Genomic DNA, 26,004 nt, shown 5'->3' on the forward strand with positions numbered 1-26,004 from the left:
GGGCCTTCATAAGGCTTCCAGGGCCCCAAGGCACTCCAACAGTGCAAGACCCTACTCCACTACCTATTAAACATCTTAAAATGTACCCCGTGTTCCACATTAAATGCCTTTTATTAACTGTAACATTTGAGAACCTTTTTATAATTGTACAGTTTTGAGTTTTATAAAATACGGATTGCTTGTTCTTTTCTTATAGACTTAGATATTATGGACACACAGTGGAGTTGATATGCTGTCAGTGTTTTCATAAATATTTATTTTGATTTTGTGGGATTTTCTTTTTCAGTCCATTTCTTTTCAGGTCTCAAATATTTCGGTCAGCCCTTGAAAAATCTCATAGGCTCTGGGCACTGTGCCTACAGAGCTGGATGGCAGCAGGGGGAATAGGGAGGAAGGAGTAAACTGGACAGCAAGGAATGGAAGTGTTTGAGCTGTATCTGACTGGAGGTGAAAGGAAAATAAGCAGAGAATCATGGCCCCCTACCCAGCTGGCTTCAGCACAGCCATTCGCAGAGATGGAAGAGCCAGGAGAAGGCATAAGTTGCAGAGAAAGGGTGTATTCAATTTGGGGCAGAAAGCCACTCTCTTATCAGGAGGTGAAGAAAGGCAGCAAGAAGTCAAATTCCTTTCCTTTCATCATAGCACATGTCATCTTGGGGTGGCCTGAAAGATATGAATAGTCAAAGCCTGTCTCTGCTGATATCCTTATTAAAATGAAGAGCATATCTTAGTGATGTGGTAATGAGGAAGGTGCCAGGCTCTAGAATAAATAGTGCCCATAAGTGAATACGCTAAGGAGGAGGATGTGCTGTCTTCTGATAACTTCCCCCTTTTATCTCTTAAGTACCTCGGCTTACTTCTTTGACCAGCTTTTCAGAATTTCATAGAATTTCCAACACTATCTTCTGTGATGGCAAGTCCCAAAGGAAGTCGAAGTCAGAAGATGAAGCTTCCCATCTTTACCCGAAAGGGGACACTGGAGGTGCCGTCCCCGACAGAGAAGGACTGGTCTAAGGACGATGAAGATGATTGGGTCTTCAAGGATCCAGATCAAGAGCAAGATTCCCTACCCCAGCCATATCGAATGATCAACAAGATGGTGAACTCACTGTTTGACCGTGCGTGGGAAATTATTGAGGCAAGGGATACCTCAAGCAAAGCTGAGCTCCACCGGATCCAACCCACCATCTACCATCCACTTAGAGAAATTAAGGTATGGAGCAGCTGCCAAGGTGACCTTGTTTCTCAACTGAGTGGTGGTTTAAACATTTATTTTATTAATTATTTATTTATTTGGCTGTGCTGGGTCTCCGTTGCACCATGTGGGATCTTCATTTTGTCATGCAGGTTCTTTTGTTACAGCACAGGGGCTCACTAACTGGGGCATGTGGGCTCTCTCGCTGACCAGGGATCGAACCCGTGTCCCCTGCATTTCAAGGCAGAGTCTCAGCCACTGGACCACCAGGGAAGTCCCCTCAACTGAGTGTTACGGTAATAAATGAAAACACCTGATCCAGGGGAGGAATTCCTGCCAGGAATCTTCATTGACCTGTAGGACAGGCACATGTTGGAACGATTACAGGCATGCTGATGTTGATTGAAACGGATCTAGTCGTTGCCTGGGTAAATGGGTGTTCTGGTTAACTGAAGATTATGCACATCTACCTTTTACATCGTATTGTTATTTGAAAATCTTTCGGAGTGCATCAATCACTGTCTTGCTTGGTAGTTGAGAATCTTCCCAGGTGTCAGCTACAACTCTTTCCACAGTATTCTAGAAGAACAGGGAATGGGGCCACTGGTCCACTTATCGCAGGGCTGTGGCCACACTTGGTGTTGTGAATGAGCATTTCTTCTCAACTTCCTTGCTTTCTCTTGCCCCTTTCCCCTAAATGTAGAATACTATGACTTTCTTGATATCTGGACAAGATATTTAGATGGGCACTGCACTTGGGTGTGGAGAAGGCAATGGCAACCCACTCCAGTGTTCTTGCCTGGAGAATCCCACGGGCCCGAGGATCCTGGTAGGCTGCAGTCCATGGGGTCGCAAAGAGTCGGACACGACTGAGCGACTTCACTTTCACTCTTCACTTTCATGCATTGGAGAAGGACATGGCAACCCACTCCAGTGTTCTTGCCTGGAGAATCCCAGGGACGGAGGAGCCTGGTAGGCTGCTGTCTACAGGGTCGCACAGAGTCAGACACGACTGAAGCAACTTAGCAGCAGCAGCAGCAGCATTTGGGGGGGATAACTAGAAAGTACCTGCATCCCTTTTTGAAGAGTTAGCTCAGGACTTCCCTAGTGGTCCAGTGGTTAAGGCTCCACACTCCCCTTGCAGGGGGCAGAGGTTCCATCCTGGCTGGAGAACTGAGAATCCTACAAGCTGCACAGCGCTGCCAAAAAAGAAAAGTTCACTCATATTACTTGCAGATGGCAGTAAATGAAAACTGTTCCTTTTCTCTTTGTTTTGCTTTTTGCAGCTCAGCACAACGCCAAACTGCATGGATGTTTCCCAAGACTATGTGTTTATTGGAGGAAGCAAAGGATTCTCTATCTATAATCTGCATAATGCTAAACAATTATATGTTTGGGAGAAACTTAAGGTTGATGTCATTTCCATCTTGGCCACAGATTTGGGGAGTGAAATACTTATTGCTCCTGTGGATGAAACGGGTATATGTTCCTCTCTTTCCTTTTTAGCCTAATTTACAGGTACCTGTAGACTGTTGTTCAGTTTAATCTTCTTTCCAGGCTTGGGAGGGACCAGACATGGAGAGTTCTCCCTGGTCATGTAGTAGCAGCCAACATCTGCAGGACAGTGTGGTGTGCCAGGCACTGTTCTAACATTTCACATATGTTGGTCCATTTCACCCTCACAATAGCCTAGGAGATAGGTATAGTTTATTATTCTTGTTTTTCAGAAGAGGTAATGCAGAAAGCCGGCTTCCTGGGTGACTCAGTGGTAAAGAATCTGCCTGACAATGCAGGAGATGCGGGTTTGATCCCTGAGTTGGGAAGATCCCCTGGAGGAAGAAATGGCAACCCACTCCAGTATTCTTGCCTGGAAAATCTCATGGACAGAGGAGCCTGGCAGGCTACATTCCATGGGTTTGCAAAGAGTCAGACATGACTTAGCCACTAAATAACAACAGAGAAAATGGCACAGGCAGGATTTGAACCAGGCAGTGTAGCCCCAGAGTCCACACCCTTTCCAGCACTCAGCAGTCCTGCTGCTCACATACACGAGGCTTGCTTTCCCCCCTCAGCCTGAGGATGAACCAGGCAGGGGAACCTTTGTGCAGAGAACTATGGACGGTGATCTGGAGGATACTCTTTCTGTAGGAGAATGACCTGATTCCATTGACGTTTTAGGAAGAGCACCCAGATAGGAGTTTGAAAAACCCAAATGGAAAGGTAGAGAGACCAGGAAGAGCTAGTGCATCCACTGAGAAGAGAAATTATGAAGGTCTGAACTAAGGCAGGAGCTGTTTAAATGAAAAGTGCACTGTGGTTCTGTAAGATGTTAACACTAGGGGAAGTGAGGTGAGGGGTATAAGGGAATGCTTTGTAGTATTTTTGCAGTTTTTCTATATGTCTAAAATTAATTCAAAATAAAAAGCTTAAAATATGAAAAGGAAAATATAATGGAAAAACTTGGTGAGAGATGGAACATATGTGTGGAGTTGGGGAGTTGGGGGTGTGAAGGAAAATGACTCCTTTCTGCCTTTAGATAATGGGGTAGAAGATGATACCATTCCTTGAGAAGTAGTTATAGGAGAGTAAGGTTCCAGGGGACTATGAGTTGAAAGCTTCCATTTGCGCATGTACATGTTTGAGGCACCTGGAGTAGGAATGTTGATATTCAGGAGGAGTTTGGTCTGACGATAGGATTGCATTTATCACACTGCATTATGTCCAGTTAGTTTCATGTCTCTGATTCTGAATGTGATAAACGGGAGGGCGGAGACTGTCTTGGTTGTCCTTCGCACCTTTGCAGTCTTGGAGCAGATATCCCATGAGTATTTATTGGGTTGAGTTAGACTTTCGCCCACAGCGGGCCAGGTGCCTCTTCAAAGTCTGTATTATGGCAATAGAGGTAGATTATGAGTGTCTGGAAGGCACCTCAAGAAAGGGGCAAGAAATTTGTGGGTGATGATCATATACTAGAGCCCTTAGGTTAAATGGGAATTAGAATGACCGAATTACTTACTGAATCGACAAAATTAACTTCATGAGGAGCTTGCTGGGGTTTGAGAGATGAGGCACAGTGAAGAGGAAGAAACTATCCTTTCCCTCAGAGAATCCATGCACTTGGCAGAGGAATAATGAACACTCACAGGAAGTGAGGGCTTCTCTCGTAGTTCAGTCAGTAAAGAATCCGCCTGCAATGCAGGAGACCTGGGTTCGATTCCTGGGTCTGGAAGATTCCCTGGAGAAGGAAATGCAACTCACTCCAGTATTCTTGCCTGGGAAACCCCATCGACAAAGGAGCCTGGTGGGCTACAGTCCATGGGGTCACAAGAGTCAGACAGGACTTAGCGGCTAAACCACCACGGCCGTAGGAAGTGACTGGATGACAATGTGATGTGCTAAAATGGGTGGACGGACATCAGGGAGTGGATCGGTGTAGCTGAAGTGCTTACAAACAGATCCTAAAAGAAGAAGGTAGGGCCAGTGTAGCTAGAGATGATTTAAGAGCGGGAACAGCTTGAACATTTCAAGTGAGGGGTGTAAGAAGGCCAGGAAACCAAGACGATCACGGGCAGTGAAGGGGCTAGGGAGGAAGCCTAATAATGCACGAGCTTATGATGTTTCAGAAAGTCAAATATATAAAATTCCAATTTGTCTTCAGCTCACTTGTCTGTCTCTCAATCTTCCTTATTTTTCTGTTTCAGGTATCGTTCGACTGTTTTATTTTTATAAGGATGGTCTTTACCTCATCAAAGCCATCAATGAATCGGTAAGCTCCTGTTCTTTCATCGATGGCTGGGCCAAAAGCTGTAGCAAATCAAGTTTACTTTTAACATGGAGGCAATTACAGCTATCCTAGAGTAGAGAGAAGTAGAGACCTCCCTGGCCAGGGAGCCTCCTCCAGAATATCCAACTGAAAGACCCCTCACCATCAGAGAGTACATGCTGAATGCCTTGGATTTATTTACCCTCTTGTCAAGAGAACAAAATTACTAAGGAACTCCAGTCCAAATTGAGCACCAGATCAACATATCTAATAACGACTTTGTTGTTGTTTAGTTGCTATGTCATGTCCAACTCTTTTGCGACCACATGGACCATAACCCACCAGGCTCCTCTGTCCATGGAGTTCTCCAGGCAAGGATACTGCAATGGATAGCCATTTCCTTCTCCAGAGGATCTTCCCAACCCAGGCATCGAACCAATGTCTCCTGCATTGGCAGGCAGATTCTTTACCACTGAGCCACCAAGGAAGCCCTACTTACAAGACCCTAATTTTTTCCAGGCTGCTTCACATCCTGTTCTCTTATCCATACTCTTCCCTCCACCGAGAAAGCTCTCCTTGTTTCCCTGCGTACTATGTGTGCCTCTTAAATTGCTCTCATTCCTCAAGACCAGCTCAGACATCCTCTTCTCTGAGATACTTTCCCAAGAGAAGTTGACCTTTCCCTCCTGTGTCACCACCATATAAGAGAGAATTTCTATCACAGTGTTTCTCCACCCTCCATACTTATTTGTTTATATGACTGTTTCTTCTCCTGGAGGTAAGTTCCTCGAGAGCACAGGACATGGACCCATATATTTCTTATTCCTAGTAACTTGCCTGTATACTGTAGGTTTTTGAAAGTGTTTTTTTTTAATTAACAAACCTAAAAAGGAGGAGGTATTACTAAGAGTATATTTTTAATTGCAGTTTATTTTATAAAAAATATTACTGATGAGCCCAAAGCAATTCAGTGTGTGTGTGGGATGCTGGAATGATGCTGGAATGCTGGATAAACAAATTGAGGGAAGGAATGAAGCTCAACCCTATGTCACATCATATATAAAAATTAGAGATGAATTACAGACTTAACTTTAAAGGGCAAAGACATTATCCTTTTTAAAGAAAATACAGGAAGTGGTTTTTGCAACCTTGGAGCAAGCCAAGATTTCTTAGGACATAAAAGGCACTAATTATAAGAGAAAAAAACTGAAATGGGACTTCATCAAAGAAACTTCTCATGCCTCATGTGAGTGAATGAAAGTCTCTCAGTTGCATCTGACTCTTTGTGACCCCATGGACTATACAGTTCATGGAATTCTCCAGGCCAGAATACTAGAGTGGGTAGCTGTTCCCTTATCCAGGGGATCTTCCCAACCCAGGAATCAAACCCAGGTCTCCCGCATTGTGGGCAGATTCTTTACCAGCTGAGCTTCCAGGGAAGCCCAAGAATACTCGAATGGGTAGCCTATCCCTTCTCCAGTGGATCTTCCCAACCCAGGAATTGAACTGGGGTCTCTTGCATTGCAGGCGGATTTTTTTACCAACTGAACTATCAGGAAGCTCTCAGGCCTCATGTGATATGCAAAAATTAACTCAAAATGAATCATTTGAGCTATATGAAAAATCAAAAACTATAAAACCTTTAGAAGAAAACACAGGAGCAAGTCTTTGTGACCTTTGTGAAGCAAAGGTTTTTTTTTAACTACAATACCGAAACTGTGTTTCATACAAGAAAAAAAATTGATAAATCAGACTTCATCAAAACTAAAACCTCCTGTTCTACAAAAGGCACTGTTAAAAGAATAAAAAGGCAAGTTATAGACTAGGAGCAAATAATTGCAAATCACATATCTGATAAAAGACTTGTATCTAGAAGATATAAAGAACTCTCAAAACTCAAAAATAAGAAAAACAACACAGGTTTTTAAAATGAGCAAATATCTTGAAGAAAAAAAAAAGTTCACCAAAGAATATATAGAAGATAAATAAGATGTTCACTACCATTAGTCATTAGGGAAAATGCAAATTAAAATCATGACCTATCACTGCATGTGTACTAGAATGCCTAACATTGAAAAGACAGACCATACCAGGTGTTGGCAGAACTATGGAACAGCTGGGACTCTCATACACTGCTGGTGGTGAAGACTAGTGCCACAACCACTTTGGCAGTTATTTTTTAAAAAGATGTTAAACGTACACCCACCATATGATGTGGCCATTCCACTCCCAGATATTTGCCTGGGAGAAATGAAAGTACATTTCCATATGAAGATTTGTATATGGACATTCCTAGCAGCTTTCTTTGTCATAGCCAGAAACCAGAAACCACTCCGCACCCATCAACAGGTAAATGGCTAAGTCGATCTTGGCACATACTGCTCAGCAGTAAAAAGGGATGCATATAACAATATGGCTACATCTCAGAATAATTAGGCTGAGTGAAAGAAGTCTGACAAAAAAGAATACATATATAGTGTATGATCCCATTTCTATAAAATTCAAGAAGATATGAAACTAATCTAGGGACAGGGAATGCCAGTTTTTGCCTGGGGTAGGTTGGGAGAGGGGTGGAAGGAAGGCTTACAAAAGGGCGGGAGGAATGGATATGTTCCTTATCTTGACTGTGGTGCTGGTTTCAAGGGATCTATATATGTCTAAACTAATCAAATTGTACAGTTTAAATATGTGCAGTTTATTATGTTCTTATCATACCCCTAATAAAACGAATTTAAAATGTATGCTCATCAAAAGATGCTGTTGGGGACTTCCTTGGTAGTACAGTAGATTGGAATCTGCCTGCCAATGCAGGGGACACAGGTTTGATCTCTAGTCTGAGAAGATCCCATATGCCTCGGAGCAGCTAAGCCAGAGTACCACAACTCCTGAGCCGGAGCTCTAGAGCCCACGAGCAAATACTGCAACTGCTGAGGCACTAGAGCCCATGTTCCACAACAAAAGAAGCCACCACAGTGAGAAGCCCACTTCAGTGCAGAAGCACTGCAACAGAGTAACCCCCGCTTGCCCAACTAGATAAGGCCCGTGCATAACAGTGAAGACCCAGCACAGTCAAAAATAGATAATTAAAAGATGCTGTTAGAGTTTAATCAGTATTAGGGGCAGAGAGTGGACCCCAGAGAGCTCTGAGAAACCCCACTGCCGCCCTGCCCGTGACCCTATACTATAAAATGTCCAAACTCATCAAGTTGTACCTTTAATATCTGTGCCTTTGTGAAGTTGCTCAGTCATGTCCGACTCTTTGTGATCCCATGGACTGTAGCCTACCAGGCTCCTCCATCCATGGAATTTTCCAGACAAGAGTACTGGAGTGGGTTGCCATTTCTTTCTCCAGGGGATCTTCCCGACCCAGGGATCGAACCCAGGTTTCCCACACTGCAGGCAGACACTTTACCGTCTGAACCACCAGGGAAAACTGTTTTTAAATTTTATGTAAAAAGAAATCTCTTTAAAAAAAGATACAAGGAATACTCATCAACTCGTTTCAGAACTGTGACCAGCAGAACCGTGATATCTAAACTTGACAGGGACATTATACACAAAGTAATGTTAGTGAATTACAACACACCAATAGTGTTTAAAAAATTAATTCATAACATATGTATCTTTTAGGGACGTCATTATTCCCTTTGGAAGTTGCTAGGGTACAAAGTCTGTATTCTGAAAACTCATCAGCGAGAGCATCAAGCATTTCTCTTGACTTTCCCACATAGGCCGTACTTCTGGATAATCAAATCAATGATGACAGAAAAAATGGAGAGATTTTCTTTATAGAATTCTAACAAATGTGGATTCCCTGATAGCTCAGTTGGTAAAGAATCCACCTGCAATGCAGAAGACCCGGTCCAATTTCTGGGTTGGGAAGATCCCCTGGAGAAGGGATAGGCTACCCACTCCAGCATTCTGGCCTGGAGAATTCTATGGAATATATAGCCCATGGGGTCACAAAGAGTCAGACACGACTGAGTGATTTTCACTTTTAATTTCAACAAATGTGGAAGGAATGATAGAACTAGACTATCTCAATTTTTAGCCATTTTGCAGAGGAACGGTCTAGATCATTACATCAGTGCTAATGGGGAACTTTATAATTGATGAGCCAGGATGACACCTGTTGTCAGTGGTCAATGTGAACTGTATTAAAAGAAAGACAAGCTAGCTATTATGAACCTCCTGGTGTGATGCTGGAGGGAGACACAGAACACCTGTTGTGGTATGCTTGCCTTTTGTTTTAATTGTACCTAAATCTAATCAAAACTCTAGATCTGGTTACTGGTTTATAGGAAATACATGGGATCCCAAGGTTATATTAAATAATGCCATGGGACGCAATCAGTCCAATCCAGAAAGTGAAAAAATCCACAGGACAAATGACCTGATTTATTCAACAAAAAAATGGCAAAAAGGAAAACAAATGAGGTGACAGTTATAAATCAAAAGAGACTTAAGAGATAAATTAACTAAATATACTACATAGACTTTATTTGAATCCTGACTTGAACAAACCAATTGTGGAGAGACACTTATGAGACAACTGAGGAAATTTGAAAACATACTGGCTAGTAAGTGATATTAAAAAGCTAGGATTAATTAAATAAAAATGTTTAATGAAGTCAGGAGGTAATAAAGGTTTCCCATATATTATAACTGATGAAGTTGAGTAATGGATACATGGGGTTCATTATACTATTTTCTGTCTTCATGTGCATTTGAAATTTCTATAAAAGCTACAAATTGATATTAAAATATATAAATAAAAATGTTTTTAAAATGATCATACTACCCAAGACAATCTACAGATTCAATGCAATCCCTATCAAAACACCAACGGCATTTTTCACAGAACTAGAATAAATAATTAAAAAATTTGTATGGAAGTACACAAAAGACCCCAAATGTCAAAGCAAGTTTGAGAAAGAAGAGCAGAGCTGGAGGAATCACAATTCCTGACTTTATACTATACTACAAAGCTACAGTAATCAAAAGAGTAGGTACTGGCACAGAAACAGACACATCGGTCAACTAAACAGGATAGAAAGCCCATGCAATTATGGTCAGTTAATCTATGACAAAGGAGGCAAGATTATACAATGGAGGAAAGACAGTCTCTTCAATAAGTGGTGCTGGGAAAACTGGACAGCTACATGTAAAAGAATGAAATTCAAACATTCTCTAACACTTATACAAAAATAAACTCAAAGTTATACATATATACATACACACAATGGAATACTACTAAGCCATAAAAAGAATGAAATTTTGCCATTTGCTGCAACATGGATGGATTTGGATGGTATTATGCTAACCTAGATAGCATGTTCAAAAGCAGAGACATTACTTTGCTAACAAAGGTCCGTCTAGTCAAGGCTATGGTTTTTCCTGTGGTCATGTATGGATGTGAGAGTTGGACTGTGAAGAAAGCTGAGCACTGAAGAATTGATGCTTTTGAACTGTGGTGTTGGAGAAGACTCTTGAGAGTCCCTTGGACTCCAAGGAGATCCAACCAGTCCATCCTAAAGGAGATCAGTCCTGGGTGTTCCTTGGAAGAACTGATGCTGAAGCTGAAACTCCAATACTTTGGCCACCTCATGCGAAGAGTTGACTCATTGGAAAAGACTCTGATGCTGGGAGGGATTGGGGGCAGGAAGAGAAGGGGACAACAGAGGATGAGATGGCTGGATGGCATCACCAACTTGATGGACATGAGTTTGGGTAAACTCCGGGAGTTGGTGATAGACAGGGAGTCCTGGCGTGCTGTGATTCATGGGGTCGCAGAGTCGGACACGACTGAGCGACTGAACTGATGCTAAGTGAAAAAAGACAAATATTGTATGATATCACTTTTATGTGGAATCTAAAAAATATAGCAAACTAGTTAATATGACAACAAAGAAAAAACCAAGAAACAGACAGATACAGAGGACAAACTAGTACTTACAAGGGGTACAGAGAAGTAAGGAGGAGTAACGGAATTAAGAGATACAAACTGTTATGTGTAAAATGAGCTACAAGGATATTTTGAACAATATGGGGAATATAGCCAATATTTTATAATAACTATAAATGGAGTATACACTTTAAAAATTGTGAATCACTATACTGTACATCAAATATACTTCCATTTTTAAACAAGAAAGTGAAAGAGAAACCAAATAGTTAAAACTCCCTCTCCTTAAATAACTTAGGGGGCTTACTAGCCTAATTCTTCTAGGCACCTAAATTTGCTAGTCTTAGAGCCCCTGAAACCTGCTCCAGTGTTTTTGCCTGGAGAATCTCAGGGATGGGGGGAGCCTGGTGGGCTGCCGTCTATGGGGTCACACAGAGTCGGACACGACTGAAGCGACTTAGCAGCAGCAGCAGCAGCAGAGCCCCTGAAAGGTATAGCACATCTGTATACATTGAGTCTTTTTCACCTTGCTGAAAATTCAAGCAGGTTTCATACTAGGGTTCCATTCAGTCTCTACTTGATATGGACTGAATATTTTTGTGCCCCTACAATTCATGTTGAAATTCTGATCCCCAGTGTGGGAGGCGATTAGGTCATGAGGGCAGAGTTCTCATGAGTGGAATTACAGCCCAAGAGAGCTCCCTCAGCCCTTCCACCACATGACACAGAGGTGGCAGGCGGTCCATGAGCCAGGAAGCTAGGTCTTAGCAGACCCTGAATCTGCCAGAAATCCTTAGAAATCATGGATCGTGAGAAATAGATGTTGTTTATGAGCCAAATCAGACTATGGCCATACTATAGCCTAGACAGAGCCCTTTTTTCAAGCAACTGACCCCAGTTTTCATTGTCATGTAGAGCTCTTTTCAACATATTTTGAAAAGAGCTGTTCATAGGTCTGTAGGTTTTGCAACCTGACCAGATCAGATAGTATGAAATCACTGCAAATGATCAGGAGTATTTATGAAACCAGGAAATAAGTCCAAAATCCTTTAGATGGAAAATTGAGTTCTACTTTACATGCAGTCTTGTCCAATTCCTATGAGTGAGTGAGTGAAGTCGCTCAGTCGTGTCCGACTCTTTGCGACCCCATGGACTGTAGCCTAACCAGGTTCCTCCGTCCATGGGATTTTCCAGGCAAGGAAACTGGAGTGAGTTGAAAGTCTAAAGCAATTTGAGGCATCTTTTTATGCCTCAATCTTTAGAAGGATTTTTTTCCTGATGTGAACTACAAAAGGCCCTGAAATACACTCTCCTCTATCATCAGGCTGAACTTATTCTATCAGCTTCTCTCTTCTTTTTAGGAGGACGCCAGCAAGCAAACCACCTGTATAAAGATGGAAATTTCTAAAGGAGGGAACTTTGCAGCCTTTCTCCTACAAGGTAAGACTAACCAAAGCCTCTTCAGAAGATTCACATTTCTAGTAACTTCCAGATAATCACTTTCCCCAAAAAACATTTTACTTTTATTAAACAAATAAAATAAAATTTACTTTTAATAAATAATTTTGTTTATTTTTGGATGTGCTGGGCCTTTGCTACTGCGTGTGCTTTTCTGTAGTTTTGAAGAGCAGGGGCTCCTGTCTAGTCGCAGTGCGTGGTCTCCTAATTGTGGTGGGTTCTCTTGTTGCTGAGCATGGACTCTAGGATGTGCTGGCTTCGGTAGCTGCAGAATGTGGGCTCAGTAGTTGCAGCTCCCAGGCTCTGGAGTGCAGGCTCGGTGGTGTGGTGCTCCTTACCACAGGAGCTTAGTTGCTCCTTACCACATGGGATCTTCCCAGATCAGGGATCAAACTCGTGTCCCCTGCGTTGGCAGGCAGATTCTTTACCACTGAGCCAAGGGAAGCCCTCCAACCCTTTTATTTAGAAATAATTTACAGAAGAGTTGCAAAGATATGACTGAATTCCCTTATATCCTTCACCCAGTGTCCCTAATACCAACATTTAATATAACCATGGTACATTTGTCAAAATTAAGCAAATAACGTTGGTATAATACAATAAACTACACTTTTTTTTTTTTTCAGATTTTTGCCAGTTTTTCCTAGATGATTTTTTTTGGTTCCAAGGTACAATCCAGGATATCATATTGTATTTGGCCATCATCTTTTTACACTGTACCTATATGTGTGATGTCTTACCTTGGTCTTACCTTGTTTTTCATGACCTCAATGCATTTGAGGAGTACCAGTCAGGTATTTTGTGCAATGGCCCTGATTTTCAGTTTGAAGTTTTCCTCATAATTCAAACTGGGGTTAAGGATTTGGGGGAAGATCTCACAGAGGTGAAATACTCTTTTCATTGAATTATACTGGGGGGGTATGTGATAGTACCACTGCTGATGTTAACCCTCATCACTTAAAGTGATCTGTCAGCTTTCTCCACTGTTGAGCGACTGTTTTTCCCTTTCCATGCTCTAGGTCCAGACTACAGTCGAGGGGAGAGAATGTAAACACCATTTTCTGGATGTAGGATGATCAGAGAATTTTGAGACCTGTGTTGAAACCCTCCACAGTGACTGATAAACATTTAGGGGGAGATGCTTGGAGATTATGGGGCTTCCCTGGTGGCTCAGAGGGTAAAGCGTCTACCTGCAATGCAGGAGACCCAGGTTTGATCCCTGGGTCAGGAAGATTTACCAGAGAAGGAAATGGCAACCCACTCCAGTACTTTTGCCTGGAAAATCCCATGGATGGAGAAGCTTGATAGGCTACAGTCCATGGTGTCGCAAAGAGTCAGATACAACTGAGCAACTTCACTTCCACTTTTCACTTGGAGATTATGCAAATATCCTGTTTGTCATTAAAGTTTTGCCCACCAGTTTTAGCATTCAACATTGGATCTTGCTTGTTGCAGTTATTCCTGTGGTAATAGAAAGTATTTTATCCAAATGATTATTAGCCTGACATTTAACTTTTAAATAATTAGATATTTGGCGTCTCGGCCTCTATTTAGATTCTTGCTCCAGGTCCCTCAGATGTTAGGCGCTGGAGAAAGATACATATTTTGTAATGCTTTATGCACCAAAGGAAACTTTTGTACTCTTTGTAGTAGTTTCTTAGGGCTGTTATAGCCAAGTACCACAAACTGGCTGGCTTAAAATTACATTTATTCCCCCACAGCTCTGGAGTCCAAAAGTCTGAAAACAAGATATCTATATGATTACTTTTTAAGGAAACATTTAGCCAGAATCCCATTCTAGGAAAGTAACTTTTCCTGGGTTGGCAGGTATTCAATACAGAAGCTGAGCATATTTCTTTGACAAGATAAAGTGCTCACAGCCACCCCATGGGTTGTCATCTCCTCAAATATGGGTCAGAAAAATTCTCTTGAGGCATCTCTCACAATTCAATTCTAGCCCTTTGTCAGCCATACCCCTCTCAGTTACTGATTCTGTATATGCCACTTTCCTCCCCAGGTAGAAATAGCTGTAACACAAAACATCAGTGGAATTTATCATTTGGAACCTAGAAAGCGTGGGGACCAGGCAGTGTGGACAGTCAGGTTGAAACTTACACTGGCGCAGTGAGAGTGAGAAGCGCATCTCCGGTTAGAGGCAGTGGCCTGGGGAGAGGAGCTCAGGGCTCTCTGCGAGTGAGGACTGGCAACAACCACTACAGAACCACGTCTCCTTCCGTTTGTCAAAGTTGCTGTTCCGAAGGTGCCCACTGGCCTCTGTGCTAGTGGTTCTGAGAAGATAGGCCGTTTCTCTGGGGAAACTCATTGCCTGCTCGCAGTTGCTCAGTGGTTCCTTGGTTTCCCAATGCAGGAGCCGGGGACATTTGGCTGGATGTGTATAAGCTGCCCAAGGAGTCTTGGATCAAGGAAGTGCAGTACCCCCAGCTTGCCGTAAATACAAAGAAAAAAGTCAGACAGCAGCTGCAATTGGTAGGTAACACCTGTCTTCAACTGATATCTTCCTCCCTGCCCACATCTAGCCCATCTCCTCCTTGCAGTTTCAAGATGAAGGAGCCTGTCTGGAGGCTGTAAGACAGGACAAGAGGCACCCTGGCCTGTGTCTCTCAAGTCAGTTTGCTTCGGTTAAAATAAAAAGCCTAGGGGTCTTAAACAGTGGAACATGGTATCTCTCTCATCCGGGAGTTGCCTCTCCACCAAGAACACTCCCAGGCATTTCTCTGGAAGAGTGGTTTTTTTTTTTACTCTGACTAATAGATATATTTTTTCCCATCCTGGGCTGAAATAATCCTTCCATGTCTCTCCACTACACTCTCCAGGTTATGGTATAAAGGAGTTGTTCTAAAAATACGGGAATATATGTATTCTTCATATTATTCTTAGAAGGTAGGTAGAACTCTACTATTTCAGTTTAATTATATGTGATCCCTGGGACTCATGCCATCTCTTTAAAATACGATATTTAACCAAAAAATATTTTAAGACAATTTTCTCACCTATCTGATGTACAGTTATTATATATATTGTCTGCATTCTGTGTGGCATGTAGGACCTGAGCTCCCCGACCAGGGGTCGAACCCATGCCCCCCACAGTGGACGTGCACAGTCCTAACCACTGGACCACCAGGGAACTCCCAAAGTGTACTTATTATTTTTTTTAATCAACAACAACGAATATCAATTGAAGATGCCTTTAAAACATATTGTGCTATGTGCTATAAAGTGTTAGTGAAATTAATCTACGACACCAAGATTGAGACTCACATTCAATGCCAAGTACATTGAGTGGCTTTGAATAAATGCCCTTTTTCTCCAGTGAATGTCTTTGTAGCAAGGTGTGATTTTTTGTATCTCTGGGAGAGTTACTGGCCCAGAGACATTCCTCCTCTAAACTGTTACAGAATCTATTCTTGTACCTCTCTTTGACACTTCTCATATACTATCCTGTTGTGCATGAAAGTTTTTTTCTCCTAACTAGATGGTAAATTTCTAGGATGTTGTACCTTCTGCTTCTTTTTGTCAGCCATCCCCATGGCATCCTACTCAGTGCCCAACAGATACATTTTTTGAGGGATTAACTTATTATCCAAGTGGGAAAAGCACCTTGGAATGGGGGTGATTTGTCACCATAATTCACTCAGTTTCTATACACTGGGAGTTCAGTTCAGTCGCTCAGTCATGTCCAAGTCTTTGCAACCCCATGAACTGCAGCACACCAGGCCTCCCTGTCCATCACCAACTCCTGGAGTTCACTCAGACTCACGTCCATCGAGTCGTTGATGCCATCCAGCCATCTCATCCTCTGTTGTCCCCTTCTCTTCCTGCCCCCAATCCCTCCCAGCATCAGAGTCTTTTCCAATGAGTCAGCTCTTCGCATGAGGTGGCCAAAGTACTAGAGTTTCAGCTTTAGCATCATTCCTTCCAAAGAAATCCCAGGGCTGATCTCCTTCAGAATGGACTGGTTGGATCTCCTTGGAGTCCAAGGGACTCTCAAGAGTCTTCTCCAACACCACAGTTCAAAAGCATCAATTCTTCAGTGCTCAGCCTTCTTCACAGTCCAACTCTCACATCCATACATGACCACAGGAAAAACCATAGAAGCAATCAACTAATGCCAGTTATAGTGGTAGCTCTTGTACCATGAATTATATTTAGAGTTACTTATAAATAATAATTGTCAACATCACTGATATATTTTGTCAATCAGAAATATTCACTTTAACTTAGATTTTTGTAATAGTCTCCTAGCTGACCCTCTCCTTTTTACTCATATTTTCTCTTAACGTCACTAATGATTTCTTGTTTCCCCAAATAGGTTTTAAGATCCTAGAGAATGGTATCATGTATTAAAATCCTACAGGCCAGAGGACCACACAAATACTGGCCCTCCATGTCTATGGGGATGAGTTCACATCTCACAAGAATAATTGAGGGGAAGAAGGAGCAACTCAAAAAATTAAAGGAAGAAGGGGAGCATATACCAACCCATCATGAATTAATTTCTCATTTTTCTCCCCAGAACACTCCTGATTCTGTGCCTGCAGATAGTTTAGATATGGTAAGAAACTTTAACGAATATCTCCAAAGAGATTTAACTTGCATGTTAGAAATTTTTATTTTGATTTTAAAGGTACCTTAAATGTCAAATATATTAATAAAATATTCTTACCAGGGCATTGTTTTCAGATTCTCTGTGATTTGATCTTGTGCCTCATTGTCTTGAAGATGGCTCCCTATCCTTGAGGATAATTGACCCAAGTCATTTGTTCAGGGGTGGGTTTCCCTGAGATGGGGGCCCTACCGGTGTTTTCACATGGCCACGGACTTTTGTAAAATTGGAGAAAGTAACATGTTTTAACCATAATCACTTAAGACCACCACCATCTCTTCTCACTCAGACTTCCCCTCTGTCACAGTGGCCCCCAAACTGAGTTGTATTAGGTGGCCATAGGCACTTTGTATTCTCTTTCTTACAGAGACCCCTAAATCATATATACTTCAGGCCCCATAGAATCCAACTTGCCTCTGCCAATGTAAGCAGCCCAATCCACCAAACCGATGTTTGGGGGGTTTTGTTCTATTTTGGTGTTGGAGGTCACGTTTGTATTGGGATATAGCAGAGCACAGACTGGCTTCCCTGGAGCTTCCTGACTCTGCCTCTGAGGCAAAGAGCACACCATGCTTTCCAGAGGCTTAGTTCTTGGGATTCAAGCCTATCAGAAGAGAAATGGTGAACTTCCACATGGAAGTCTCTCTCCAGAGGCCTTTCCTTTATCCCTTTTAAAATTACATTTTGTCTCAAATTATACAAATGCTATGTGAACACATTGCTTTGGGAAGAACCAAGTAATGCAGACTCAGCAGCCCTCTCCAGAGATCATCACCGTTATTAGCTTGGTGTGTATTTTCTATAGGCCTTTAGTATATAGTTTGATTTAGATATCAGTTTATTTTGAAAAATATACTTTCATTTTATGGGAATTTTCTTCTATATGAGTGGCATCATACTATATAGATTTTCTTATGAACTTGCATTTTTATACTAGCTAACTTATTGGCAAAGTTTTGCAATGTCAAACAAACCTACCTTGTTCTTTTGACATCCTCTGTTCTATTCCTACTAAAGATGTACCGTAGTTTATTTGGTTGTTCATCCATTGATGTTATTGAAGGTTTTCTTAACTTGTGCCTTGTATATAATGCAGTGAAAATCTTTGTAAACTCTTCTTTGTATACCTGAGTGCTTCTGAAGAATGTGTGCAATTTTAGTTTTAATATAGATCCTATTAAATTGTCCTCCAAAAATGACATGACAATTTACATTCATTCAATTTCTCCACAGCCTGGTTAACCTTACTTCCTTCAAATTTTGATATTTTAGTTTTCATTTTTGAAAATACTTCCTAATTTGCATTTTTAACTTCTTTTTTAAAACCAGTGGATTATTTTTGAAGCATGTTATTTAGTGTCCAAATACTTGAGATGTTCTAGATATCTTTTTTTTTTTTGGTTTCTAACTGAATTCTGTTATGATCAGAGAACATACTTCATATAATTTGAAGCCTTTCAAATTCATTAAGACTTGTTTTATGCTCCAAATGTGGTTAATTCTGTTAAGTATTTTATGTGCACTTGAAAAGAACATGCAGTCGGTTGTCATTGGTCCAAGTTATTCAAGTCTTCTATATCCTTACTGCTTTCCCCTCTATATTCTTACTGATTTTCTGTCTGCTTATCCTATCAATTACTGAGGGAAGAGTGTTGAAATCTATGAGACTGTATATTTATTTCTGCTTTCACACTAAGAATTTTTGCTTCATGTGTTTTGAAGCCCTGTTATTAACGGCAAGAAACATTTAGAATTTTATATCCCCTTGAGAATTGACCATTTTATCTTTATCCAATGACCCTTTGATCTCTGGTAACATTTTTTGCTCAGAAATCTATCTTGTCAGATATTAATGTAGCCACCTCAGCTTTCTTTTGATTAGTTTATAAGATACATTTTTTATATACTTTAAAAATTTTTATATTTAAGATAAGTTTCTTTTAGATAGCATATCACTAGGTCTTGCCTTTTTAATCCAATCTATCAAACTCTACCTTTTAATTGGGGTGTTTAGGCCATTTAGGCCATTATATTTAATGTGATTTTTGATGTATTTATATCTAAATCTACCACTTTGCTGTTTAGTTTCTATTTGTTCCACCTGTTTTTCTTTCTTTTTCTTCTTTTTTCACCTTCTTTTGAAATGAGTGTTTCTAATGATCCTGTTGTATCTCCTTTGTTGGCTTATTATCTGTGCTTTTTCCTTATTGTAGGATATGAACATTTCTTTTAGAGGAGATGTTAAGTTGAGTCTTCCAGTTCAAATAATGAAAATCAAACCACCCAAACCAATTACAGGTATGTATAACTCCATGAATACTGTCTTTCCTTTTGCCATTGATTTCTTAGTTTTTTTTTCTTTCTCTGTCTTTCTCCACATTTTTCATTTATTAGCAGCAATATCTGATTTACAAGTCATAGGCTCTGGGACCTAAAGATTAAAAATATAAATGTTACAAGGATATAATTAACTAAAAGAATTGGGACATCAGGAAAGAGACGCCTTTCCCGAGCGCTGGTGGGGTTTGCTCATTCCTACATTCCTGTGTTACTTCATTCAGCAGTATTTGCTGAGGGCCAATAATGCACCAGGCACAAAGATGAGTAAGACACATCTCCCGTGCTCTAGAAGCTGCTGGTGAACAAAGGGAGAATCGGAGGAAACCATCATAGGAGGAGTCGATTAAGTGCAGCCGTAGGGAACATCTAGGGCCATAAAAACATAGAGGAAGGAGTGGCTAACTCTGCCTGGAGAATAGGCACAGGCTGTTTCAGAAGAAGGAACATTTGAGAAGGTTTTAAGAATTAAGTGGGAGTTGGCTAAGAGGACCAGAGGGGAAGTCCACACTTTAGACAGAGGACATACAGTCTATCCTCTCAATATTCACACATGACCTTGGAGATATACCTACAAGGATGTTTACTGCAGTCCTATTTATAGAGGCATAAGACTAGTGAGGTAAATCTGGTACACTCAGAGTACTTTGCAGCCATTAAAAGCAAAAAGACAAATGCAAAAGGCCAAGAACAGACAATTCACTTTCACAGAAGAACATGGTGATATGATTTATCCATCAAGATTTATTACAAAGTCACAGTAATTAAAACAAGGTAGAAAAAGAGGTGAGTGACTGATAGATGGAAACATATATATAAAATATACAGAGAGAGTCTGGATATGGACCATTCATAAGTCTTATGTGTTCTATATATATAAAACATAGAAATAGTTGATAGAATAGAGTAGATTTAAAGATTAGATGAAAAACACAGGATCAAGAGGGCAGGACAGAGTTAGGCCGAAATGGACCCTTGCTGTCTGATGAAGGTGGTGGTACAGAGCAGTGAATGGTCATTTCAGTAAGTGGTGCTGGTTGTCCATATGGCCCTTGCCTCACATGATATACAAAATTAAATTCCAGATGAATCATAAAAGTTAATATGAAAGATAAAACAATAAAACTTTTAGAAAATAATATAAGGCAATATCTTTATGACCTCTGGGTAGGGAAAGACTTTTTAGACCAAAGACAAAAAGTACTTTTGATAAAAGAAAAGTTGATAAGTCTGACTATATTAAAATTAAGGACTTCTAATCATCTAAGTACATCATTAACAGCATGAATGAGCAAATTATGTATTGGGAAAAGGCATTTTCAAAACACATAAGACTTATGAATGGTCCATATCCAGACTCTATTAAGAATTCCTACAGATAGTTAGGAAAAAGACAGGTAATTTGGTATAAAATAGGTAAGAGATTATTCAAATGGCCAATAAACATATGAAAAGACGTTCAGCATAGTTAGTTATCAGGGAAAGGCAAATTAAAACCATAATGAGAGAAGGAAAAAAAACATAATGAGATACCACTTAACACGTACCAGGATGGCTGAAATTAAAAGATATAGATTATAAACAGATCTGCACACACACTGCAGGGTGTTTTTCTAACAAAAGGAGTAAGGAATAATTCTGCTAATAAAAAACAATGATGATATTGTTTAAAAATAAATAAATAAAAGATATTGATCATACCAAGTTGGTGAGGATGTGAAACAATCAAACCTCCCATACATAGATAGCAATGAAAATCAGTACAACCACCCTGGAAAACAATTTAGTGTTAGTGTTAAAGAAAAGTTACATCCTCTGACCCAGCATTTACACTGGGTAACCAACCATATCAGTTTGTCTGGGACTAAGGGATTTCCCTGGACATGGGGCTTTTGGTGCTAAAGCTAGGAAACTCCTGCACAAACCAGAATGAGTTAGTCACCCTGCTTCTAGATGTATACCTGATTGGCTTGAAAGTAAAGGTATTTCAGGAAGAATGTACAGGAATAATAGTAATGGCATGATTTCCAATAACCACAAACCATGAAACAACTGAAAATCCATCAACAAAAGAACATGTAAATAAACCTTAATATATGTATATATTTTCCACCCAATGGAATACTAGACAGCAATGAAAAGGAACAAACCACAAATATACACAACAAAATGGATAAATCTCACAATATTAAGCAAAAGAGGGCACATATAGAATCGACACTGTATAATTCCACTGTGTACAGCTCAAAAATCAGGCAAAACAAAGCTGTAGTGTTTAGATGCATATTTAGGTAGCATAAAAGTAACATAAATGTCATGAAGTAACATAAATGTCATGAAGCGATTACCTAAAAGCCAAGAGAATTGTTGCTGCTTTTCTCAGGAGGTTATGACTGGAGCAGGGCCCTTGGGAAGCTTTTAGTAGGGAGATGTGATAATGCGTTTCTTGACCTCAGGAGAGACAGATGTTTTCTTTAGCATAATTTATTAAGATGTATTTAAAGGAAAAGATACATTTTTATGCTCCTTTCTGAATGTGTTATGGTTCACAACAAGGAAAGGGTTTAATACATGCAAATAAGCAACAAACAGTGAAGAAGATCTATAGTACTAAAATAAAGAGATCTCCTAAGATATTTCATTAAATCAAAATGCAAAACAAACCAAAAAAACAAAATGCAAGAGGTGTAGGATATGACAGCAATTCTCAAACTTTAGCTGGATCAGACTCACTTGGAGGATTTATAAAAACCCAAATTGCTGGGCCCTACACACAGCGTTTCTGTTTCATTTCTAACCCTGCTGATCTGGACCACATTTCAAGAACTGCTAGTTAGTATATGTTATCATTTGTCTTAAAAAATACATACAAATGTACATGTAATACATATAATGATATATATTATACTATATACATTATATAATGTACTAATATGCTGCCATCTGGGGCTTCTCTGAGGGCTCAGATGGTAAAGAGTCTAACTGCAGTGCAGGAGACCTGGGTTTGATTCCCTAGGTCAGGAAGATTCCCTGGAGAAGGAAATGGAAACCCACTCCGGTATTCTTGCCTGGAGAATCCCATGGACAGAAGAGTTTGGTGGGCTACAATCCAGGAGGTCGCAACAGAGCCGGACACAACTGAGTGACTAACACACACATGCTGCCATCTAGAAGGGGTCTGTTTCTAGAAAGTTGTGCAAGAACAGATAACAGTGGTTGCCTCTGGAGAATGGGACTTGGGGCCCTGTGGGACCTCCTGGGCACCTCTTCTGAAAATTAGGGTTCATGCCCAGAAAGTAGATCGCCTAGGTTTACTGTGGGTCTGCATGCTCAGTCACTCAGTCTTGTCTGACTCTTTGCAACCCCATGGACTATAGCAACACCAGGCTCTTCTGTACAGATTTCCCAGGAAAGAATACTGGAGTGGGTTGTCATTTCCTCCTCCAGGGGATATTCCCAACCCAGGGATCGAACCTGTGGCTCCTGCATTGGCAGGTGGATTCTTTACCACTTGAGCCACCTGGGAAGTCCTCACTGTGGGTTTAGGAGCAGATGAGAAAGAAGGAAATGAAAGGTTATTGGGAAGGAGAATGATAAAAATGATTGGCAGAGAAAGGAGAATTTTTAAAGGAAGGCAGCTGGATCAGTGTAAGCAGAGGAGGAGGCTGGGATTGTGTATTGAGGGCCCTCAGCCACGGCTGAATAGTGCGAGTGACTGGAAGGTTTGAGGCCTTGCCTGGCTGGAGAGACAGCAATGGTGATCTAAGGTCTCTAGTGACATTGTGAAATTTCCCTGGCCTCTGGAGATTCTGTAGTCTGGAAACAGGAAACAACAGCAGGATGGAGATGGAGGAGTGGGAGGAGGGGGAGCAGCTGCCCTTCACCTGTGCTCCGTGAGCCAGTGGAGTAGGAGGGAGGCCGGGGAGAAGGCTGAACACCTGGGCAGAGGAAGCACAGATTTCTGAGGAAGAGGGATTCTGCAGGAAACCAGGAAGCACAGAGGAGGAGGGAGAAACAGGAAGGAGGACGTCAGATGGTTTAACCAATGCTGGGATATTTTCAACCTAGGTACCACATTTAAGAGCCCCCTGGAAGCCTTTGCAAAGATAGCGGGTTGCCGCGGGCTGGGCTCTGGGCAGAATCACTATATCAAGGCAAGCCAGTGGGAGAAGCGGGAGGCAATCTTAAAAGCCACCTACAAGAAGTACCTGGATGGGGAATGGGAGCCTGAACCTGTCAGGTGAGCCTGGAGGTGGGGGGGGGGGTGCGGGGGTGAGACCAGAACGACCCATCCCTGGCAGCTTCTCCTCCGTGGGCACATGCAGAAATCAACCCAAGGGCCTGAATTAATTTAGAGTCTCAAAGCTCTTGATGGTTTGGGGGACTTCTCTGAGAACTTCAGCAAAATCTTGAAAAGCTGGATGGAGGTTGTTTAAATATAATTAGAACAAAGGATGACAACATAGATTTTTTAAATATAAATTTATTTATTTTAATTGGAAGCTAATTACTTTACAATATTGTACTGGTTTTGCCATACATCGACATGAATCCGCCACGGGTATACACATGTTCCCCATCCTGAACCCCCCTCCTACTTCCCTCCCCATCCCATCCCTCTGGGTCATCCCAGTGCACCAGCCCTGAGCATTCTGTATCATGCATTGAACCTGGACTGGTGATTCATTTCACGTTTGATATTATACATGTTTCAATGCCATTCTGCCAAATCATCCCACCCTTGCCCTCACCCACAGAGTCCAAAAGACTGTTCTATACATCTGTGTCTCTTTTGCTGTCTCACATACAGGGTTATCGTTACCATCTTTCTAAATTCCATATATATGCGTTAGTATACTGTATTGGTGTTTTTCTTTCTGGCTTACTTCACTCTGTATAATAGGCTCCAGTTTCATCCACCTCATTAGAACTGATTTGAAAGAAGGAATAGGCATCTATGCAGATGAAAAGTAGTTTCAGATTTCTTTTGGGGGAATGGGGTGGGGGGCCATGCAGTACTGCTTACAGGATCTCAGTTCCCTGACCAGGGGTTGAACCCAGATCATGGCAATCAAAGCACCAAATCCTAACCACTAGACCACCCGGGAACTCCCTATTTTATAATTTTTTTGTATGATAGCATCTCCTTTAAAAAAATTGTTTTCCTGATTATCTAGACAACACAGATGATCCTAGAGAGAAAAAGAAAATTGACCACTAATAACATTTTCCTCCACTTCCATCTAGTCTTTCTAAATGTAATACATTAATGTGTAATTGTTAAAACACGCTACTTTCTAATCTCAGTGAGCAGCTAGGCCTCAGTGATTGTAAAACTTGAGCCTGAGTCCTTGAAGTATCTGGTGGAGCAGGTTCAGCAGGCAACTTTCCTCACAACTATTGTAGGTCTCAGAAATGTTCTTGCTTCACATGGGGAGTGAAACCTCTCATCTTGCCGTCACGTGGACCTGAATTTTCTCACTTCGCACAAAGTCCCAGGGCTAGCTAGGCCCTAACAGAAACTAAAAAAAAAAAAAGTACCAACTTAGTATACCCGGGATCAGAGCATTTACACACTTCACCCAAGTCTGATCATGAAGGGGTCCTCCCCCAGGACAGGAATGGCTCTGTGCACACTGGGTGCTCTTCCTGGCCTGGGCGTAACTCCCACCACTCTGCCTGTCCAACCCTCGCCAAACTCCAAGGGTCCACACCCACCAGGACCAGCACATAGAATATGATTTGCTTCATGGCCCTGAACGCCCTGGAAGGTCCTTCTGAACTACTTACTTCTGGTCTTAATACCAAGACGCTGCCAGCACTTCTCTTTGCCAAGGAGTCCGCCACGGCTCTGACCAGTGTCTCTTTCTTTCCCAGTATGGCTACGTTCTACTTCCTCCTTCCCAGTCGCGTAATCCCAATGCCCGCGGGAGTCAAGAGATCCCCAGGTAAAGGAAGAGGAAGCAGCTGGTCATCCCGGGGGAATGCCCAGCAAGCCCTCCTAGAACACACCCTGCCTACTGGGAGGGACTGAGGTGGAAAGTGGGTTGCCAGCTGCAGCTTAATGGTTTCTAGTTACACCTGTGACCCGAGCCCAGATTCCTTGATGATGGACGCTGGCATGATGGACGCTGGCACCGTCTTCAGGGTGTGAGCTGCCACAGAGGACGGTGTGCACACATCCTGCCAGGCTGCTTCTAGGTTTTTGTTGTTGATCAGTCTTTTAAGTCACGTCCGCCTCTCTGCAACCCTATGAACTGCAGCATGCCAGGCTTCCCTGTCCTTCACCATCTCCTGGAGTTTGCTCAAACTCACATCCATTAAGTCAATGATGCCATCCAAACATCTCATCCGCTGTCACCCCCTTCTCCTGCCCTCAATCTTTCCCAGCATCAGGATCTTTTCCAATGATCGGTTCTTCACATCAGGTGGCCGAAGTATTGGAGCTTCAGCTTTCGCATCAGTCCTTCCAATGAATATTCAGGGTTGATTTCCTTTAGGATGGACTGGTTTGATCTCCTTGCAGTCCAAGGGACTCTCAAGAGTCTTCTCCAGCATCAGTTCTTTGGCACTCAGCCTTTTTTTATGGTCCAACTCTCTGGATATGAATTCCTTTCTGTAGAAGATGTTAGTTAAAACACTGATAGCCTAGTGGACAGGAATTTATCTAGAAGATGTGAAAGCAGCTGAGGGGTAGTAGTGACCATCCTCCCTGCACAGGA

General features: G+C 41.6%; 1 protein-coding gene across 2 annotated transcripts in view; it reads left to right on the forward strand.

Annotated features, from left to right (window-relative positions):
- WDR93 (WD repeat domain 93) overlaps nucleotides 1–26,004 on the forward strand; it is a 49,931-nt gene that overhangs the window by 9,585 nt on the left and 14,342 nt on the right. Inside the window, exons 2-10 of one of the 2 annotated variants that reach the window (XM_069560300.1) lie at nucleotides 845–1,213; nucleotides 2,482–2,674; nucleotides 4,897–4,961; nucleotides 12,225–12,303; nucleotides 14,690–14,808; nucleotides 16,856–16,894; nucleotides 19,159–19,243; nucleotides 23,351–23,522; nucleotides 25,160–25,230. In XM_069560300.1, the coding sequence (XP_069416401.1) occupies nucleotides 911–1,213; nucleotides 2,482–2,674; nucleotides 4,897–4,961; nucleotides 12,225–12,303; nucleotides 14,690–14,808; nucleotides 16,856–16,894; nucleotides 19,159–19,243; nucleotides 23,351–23,522; nucleotides 25,160–25,230 (1,126 nt within the window). In that variant the 5' untranslated portion in view covers nucleotides 845–910. The remainder of the gene's footprint in view (nucleotides 1–844; nucleotides 1,214–2,481; nucleotides 2,675–4,896; nucleotides 4,962–12,224; nucleotides 12,304–14,689; nucleotides 14,809–16,855; nucleotides 16,895–19,158; nucleotides 19,244–23,350; nucleotides 23,523–25,159; nucleotides 25,231–26,004) is intronic. The other variant, XM_069560301.1, reaches the window with a different exon arrangement.

Source organism: Ovis canadensis, chromosome 18, assembly GCF_042477335.2.
Source record: "Ovis canadensis isolate MfBH-ARS-UI-01 breed Bighorn chromosome 18, ARS-UI_OviCan_v2, whole genome shotgun sequence".
NCBI classification, from domain to species: domain Eukaryota; kingdom Metazoa; phylum Chordata; class Mammalia; order Artiodactyla; family Bovidae; genus Ovis; species Ovis canadensis.